General features: G+C 44.5%; 1 protein-coding gene across 1 annotated transcript; it reads left to right on the top strand.

The window, feature by feature from the left end:
* The first annotated feature begins 261 nt into the window (after positions 1–261).
* On the top strand, positions 262–4,903 carry LOC103002871 (C-C chemokine receptor type 5). Its single transcript, XM_007168860.2, has 2 exons — positions 262–327; positions 1,868–4,903. Exon 2 carries the CDS (start codon positions 1,879–1,881, stop codon positions 2,935–2,937), a length of 1,059 nt encoding a protein of 352 aa, XP_007168922.1. The 5' UTR covers positions 262–327; positions 1,868–1,878; the 3' UTR covers positions 2,938–4,903.
* The last annotated feature ends 1,376 nt before the right edge of the window (positions 4,904–6,279 follow it).

Below are 6,279 nucleotides of genomic sequence, written 5' to 3'. Positions count from 1 at the left end.
TCAATTCTTTCTGTTTTCTAACAGACTGTGTGGTTGGATGAACTGAGAACCAAAAAGAAACTGTGTAATCAGGGAAGCCCATGAATAAGCTTTCAGACCAGCTATCTATTTTCTAGTCTATTCCAAGCTCAATTTTTCTTTTTTTTAGAAAAAAGGACTGTTCTCTGATGATTTTCTGCACTGCCACATACTTATTCATTAAAACTCCGCCCCCAATTCAGAAGAAACTGTGCATTTCCTACTTTTATGCTGTCTGTGTGTTTGATTTGCACAGCTCAGCTGGTCAGAGGAACTGAGACATCTGTCCCCCTGCGAGAATCTCTCCCGGTAAGTCACCTCTCAGCCACTTTGCCTATTACTTAGCTCAGCTTGTGTGATGAGTAAAAGCCTTTGCAGGAAACCATGGAAGACATCAGAAAAACACCAGGTGCTCGCTGAACTATCTTAAAATATTATCTTTAAGTAAAAAGTTAGAATTCAGAATGGTTTCAGACTGTGATAACATCAAAGATACAAAACATGATTATGAATGAAAGACTTCAAAGGGAGCAATATTATTTTAAAAAACCTTCACCTTTCATAAGAAAGGTTTTCCAGAGAGATGATGATTATCGGCCAAAACCTTGACAGAGACTATCTTCTGGTAAGGAGAACTAAAACCTCATCAGGACACCCTCTGAACATATATGCCTAACCAGAAGCTGCGTCTAAGTCTTGTTCTTTTTTTTTTTTGGCCAAGAAAAGAAGGAAGCCTGAAAATTGTCCAAATTAATAACAAGTTACAAATATCAAATGAAGTTTCACGGCATATTCAGTGTATGATTCTTTTTCTGGCTCAGAATTTAAAGGTGAGATTTTCTGTGTGCTTCTCTCAGCTGCCTAATCTGAGGTACCAGGAGCTTGAGACTCACAAGGACTAATTAGAGAAAACTCTCAATCAAGCAGTGGAACTTAAATAGACCAGGCAAGTCAGTGGGTTGTGAAGGGACTGAGCTAACCCAGGATGTATGATGGGAGATGAAACACTGTCCACTTGGCCGTTTCTTATGTATGTGTGGGAGCTCTTAATCATAGCAGCTCAGAAACTACAAACACAAACTTCAGAGAAAATGTGAGAATGGCAGTCTGGATTTCACAACTGGCTGCTGGTTCCTATGACCTTCTCAGGGGACTCGGGCATCAGCCTGTTTCATTTTGACTACACTGAGGCGCCAGGCTGACAGTCCTGTTTTTAGTTCTCTCACCAAAGAGTGAAAGAGAGGGGACCACGACGGATAAGAGTACAGGCTGCCTGCGTTCAAAATTAGCTGCTTCCTCACTGTGTGTCTTTGGTGAAGTTACTCAACCTCTCTGTGCTCTGAGGTCCTTATGTGCAAAACAGGGACAATAACCTGACCTGCCTCACTGGGTCACCTTGAGGATTAACTGAATGAATGGAAGTGAAGCTTGGAACAGTGTTTGGCAGGCAGAGCGCGCAACTGTTCATTACCACCAGCACGCTCGTAATGATGCTGTGTGTAAGCTAACTCCTGGGAATGGCAGCTTCAGAACAGATTGTAAGACAGTGTCGGACGGTGCCTGACCCGGTTTCTGGACATTGTTATCACAGCTTCATTCACTCCACGTGGCTATGCAACATCAGATTTTATTTGGTGAGATGATGCTCTCCATCTAGTAAGCAGAGAAGCAGGCAACAAACATCCCTTACTACAGAAGTTCACTGTTTGACCAAAAAAGGGACTTCAGTTAAATGTAGAAATCTAGGTATCAACTTTTAAAATCTATTGGTGTTTAAGATAGTTTGCATTCATGACGGACTGTTAAGGACATTCCAGGACTTTATAAAAGATCTCTTCTTTATTCACAGAGTCGAGCAAAATGGATTATCAAACATCAAGTCCCCTCTACGACATTGACTATGGGATGTCAGAGCCCTGCCAAAAAGTCAACGTGAGACAAACTGCAGCCCAGCTCCTGCCCCTGCTCTACTCGCTGGTGTTCATCTTTGGTTTTGTGGGTAACATTCTGGTCATCCTCATCCTGATCAACTGCAAAAAGCTGAAGAGCATGACTGACATCTACCTGCTCAACTTGGCCATCTCTGACCTGCTTTTCATCATCACCATCCCGTTCTGGGCTCACTATGCTGCAGGCCAGTGGGACTTTGGAAATATAATGTGCCAGTTTTTCACGGGGTTCTATTTCATTGGCTTTTTCTCTGGAATCTTCTTCATCATCCTCTTGACAATTGACAGGTACCTGGCTATCGTCCATGCTGTGTTTGCTTTGAAAGCCAGGACAGTCACCTTTGGGGTGGTGACAAGTGGGGTCACCTGGGTGGTGGCTGTGTTCGCCTCTCTCCCAGGAACCATCTTTACCAAATCCCAAAAAGAGGGTTCTCGTTATACATGCAGCCCTCATTTTCCATCCAGTCAGTATCATTTCTGGAAGAATTTCCAAACTTTAAAGATAGTCATCTTGGGCCTGGTGCTGCCACTGCTTGTCATGATCGTCTGCTACTCGGGAATCCTAAAAACCCTGCTTCGGTGTCGCAACGAGAAGAAGAGGCACAAGGCCGTGAGGCTCATCTTTGCCGTCATGATTGTCTACTTTCTCTTCTGGGCTCCCTACAACATCGTCCTTCTTCTGAGCACCTTCCAGGAATTTTTTGGCCTGAATAACTGCAGTGACTCTAATAGGCTGGACCAAGCCATGCAGGTGACAGAGACCCTGGGGATGACACACTGCTGCATCAACCCCATCATCTACGCCTTCGTCGGGGAGAAGTTCCGAAGCTATCTCTTACAGTTCTTCCGAAAGCACGTCGCCAGATGCTTCTGCAAAGGCTGTCCAGTCTTCCAGGGAGACGCTCCAGAGCGAGCGAGCTCTGTTTATACACGATCCACGGGCGAGCAGGAAATCTCTGTTGGCTTGTGACCTGACTCAGCTTTTATATGCAGACTAGGGGCGGGAGCGGTTCTTTTAAAGAGGAAGTTACTGTCATAGAGGGTCTAAGTTTCATCCATTTATTTGGCATCAGCTCTAAGTATATTAGATATTTCAAGCTCATCAGTTCTAGAAAGCCAAATCAAAACGTGATGAAATAGCAACCTTCTCACCTCCCCTCCAAATACATCAATTTATTGGCAAACTCTCCCTTCACTGCAAAAGTTCAATATAAAAAAAAAAAAAATCCTCAGAGAATTGCTAATTCCTGAGTTTGGTTACCTGAACGGGAATAACAAAATGAACTGAGGAAAGTATTGTATAGTTTATCGGTGTAGGGCAACATCCAGGTTGCAAATGTGCTTAAAATAGATCTTTCTCTTGCCATGGGGAGAAAAGACATGGCCATGATCAGTTAAGAAATGACAACTTCCATGTGGGATCTCCCCTCCAAGGTGTGGTTAATAAGTTCCACAGACATTCACACCAGGGGAGCCCTGTGGCCTGCTGAGAGCTGGGAAGGCTTCTTCGCAGAGAAGGGATTGGAGGTGGATGGTCTGTTGGTGGAGAGGGAAGATGAGCTCCAGGCTGCAGGCACCGCACTGGCAAAGCTTGGCTGTGGGGAGACGTGCGCTGGTTGGGGGAGCCCCAGGGGAGGAAGGATGAGGTGAGAGCATGAGGAACCCGGACAGCGCTGCTCATCAAAGTCCAAGAGCAGAGCAGGGAGCCCCTGCCAGTGTTGCACAAGGCTCATTCCACAGCCAAAGGATGGCCTGGAAAGGTGAGCATTCAGGGCAAGGAGACCAAAACAATCTGATTGAGTGAGGAGGCTCCACTTAGGTGGAGGCGCAGGAGATGGGAAGGAGGGGTGCATTCTCACAGCATTTAGGATGAGAGTCGGCAATAGTTGGGGCGGATTTGGCTTGGCGGTGAGGAGCAGAGAAGAGTCAGTGAACCCCTAGATTGCACGCGAGCATCAGAGATGCCCTAAAAGAGACACCAAGGAGGAGGAGGAGGTTTAGGTCAAAACAGGAGTTGGTGGAAGAGAAAGGGTCCAGTTCTGTGAGCTGAACACAGCCCTAGGCACACAGACCCTGGGCTGCCTATCACTGACTGCTCCTGCCCCCAGAGCAGTCCGTCCCATCCAGGACTGAATCATGAGGCATCTCCAGGGGGCTTTGAAACACCAGATTTACGAATGCACAAGCCTGAAGTCCAGGAACACTTTTAGGTCAGATATGACATCTAGGTGAGGACTGATTACATAGTTAATGAAAACCCAGAGCTTTATAAGCACTGAGTAAAGAGGTCCCCAAGAGCTGCAGGAAGCCTGAATGACTGTTTCTGCCTGCCAGGCTAACCACTATTTATGGTTTTCCGGATTTAACTATCAATAGACAAAGGGAAGAAGGACACACTCATTTGGAAACAGGCTGCCTCAAGCTTCATAAGCCACAAAACGTGCAATTTACTAACCTCTGCGTTTCAGGCTGAGTGTGGAGGCTTTAGATACATCTTCCAGACACCATCTCCAAACAAAGCATATCCAAACACTAAGAGACTTATTCATTTCAAAGAGAGAATTAAAATTTTTTTGCAGTTGCTACTTATGTTATTTTGTGTATGCCTAAGATTGTTTTGAATTCAGGGGTAGCTAAGATTATCGCTGTAAAGATTAGGTGGGAAAATGTAAAGGAGTGAGAATCCCTCAGGAGATTAAGGTGTCAAAATAAGAGGTTCTACTGATTTTTCTCCAGCTCTAAAATGTGAATCTTGAGGGTTGTGGCTGTCAATGGGAAGTGACTGGAAGGGCCTTTTCTTTTGCCCTTAAGGTTGCTGAGAGTGCATATATGACACATGACCCTCGCCTATGAGTCAATTCAAACATTCTGATATCTTTGTGTGTGTATATACGTATAAACATACATATATGTATATATACACATATACATATACATGTGTATGACATTCTTACATATATAGAAAGGTACAAACTGCTTAGAAGAAAATATGTATCTAATAAAAACCCTGTAAAATAACTGATTGTATTCTTGTTTTTTCAGCCAAGTTTACATTTAGAAAATAGCACATAAAGTTGTGAGAGCAATTTGTGTAGCTGTTTTGGAAAATTTCATACACACACACAAACACACATATTGAGAATTATTTTTCTAATTATTTTTAAAAGTTGACCCTCTCCCTGGGTCAAATTGCCAGAATAATTTGTTTTTAAAGATGCTACTTGGGCTTCCCTGGTGGTGCAGTGGTTGAGAATCTGCCTGCTAATGCAGGGGACACGGGTTCGAGCCCTGGTCTGGGAAGATCCCACATGCCGCGGAGCAACTAGGCCCGTGAGCCACAACTACTGAGCCTGCGCGCCTGGAGCCTGTGCTCCGCAACGAGAGAGGCCGCGACAGTGAGAGGCCCGCGCACTGCGATGAAGAGTGGCCCCCGCTTGCCACAACTAGAGAAAGCCCTCGCACAGAAACGAAGACCCAACACAGCCAAAAATAAATTAATTAATTAATTAAAAGGGAAAAAAAAATTACTAAAACTTTAAAAAAAAAAAAAAAAAAAAAAAAAGATGCTACTTCCCAGAGTGGTGATTCTGAACAATTGACCCTGAAAACTTTTAAATTTCAAATTTAATTCTACTACTCAAGCAAAAGAATTGACATATTTTTTAAAAAGAAGATCAATGTGTGATTCAGCATATGCCAGCTGTCTATGCTTGAAAATGAAGAAGACATAGAATATCATAACCTGGTCATTTATCTGTAGTCTTGAGTTACAGATGCATAATGCAGGAGGAAGAGGTTGGCGGCTATAAAGGTTACTTTTCTTTCATTTAAAATCTCTCCCCAAAACTTGGCTGTAATTTCAGCGATGGCAACGGTGCCCATGTGAACTTCTGTGCACGTGTCTCTCACCCTCAAGGAGGACAGGTGCTCCATGTGGAGGTGACCTGGCCGGGCACATTCACACTGGTTTTCCCCCTGCTGTCCTCTCCCCTTCCAGAGTGGACTCTAGAGTTGGCCAGCGTCCTACACGCAGGTCTGTGAAATGAGCAGCAGACAATGACAGCTTCTCCCTAACAAGACCTGAAAGACTTCCTTCCGTCTCATAGACTACAAGGAGGCATGAACCAAGGAAGGCTGGAAGGGGGCTGGGGTTAGAGCAGAGGGAAGGGCCAGGGAGAAGGGAGGCCTGCCCCATATGACAAAGGCAGCTACCATAGGGAGACTGGAAAGTGTCAGTTTTTATGGCTGATACACATGCACTTCTTATCCTCTTTCCCTCTGAAAAAATGAATCCAATGTTAACATGAAGAAA

The sequence above is a fragment of the Balaenoptera acutorostrata genome, chromosome 10 (assembly GCF_949987535.1).
Source record: "Balaenoptera acutorostrata chromosome 10, mBalAcu1.1, whole genome shotgun sequence".
NCBI lineage: Eukaryota > Metazoa > Chordata > Mammalia > Artiodactyla > Balaenopteridae > Balaenoptera > Balaenoptera acutorostrata.
Note: the sequence above shows the minus strand (reverse complement) of the source record. Positions and strands in the feature narration are given on the sequence as shown.

Bases quoted from the DNA above. Each gene is read 5' to 3' on its own strand.
- LOC103002871 (XM_007168860.2), top strand. From the start codon at position 1,879: ATGGATTATCAAACATCAAGTCCCCTCTACGACATTGACTATGGGATG.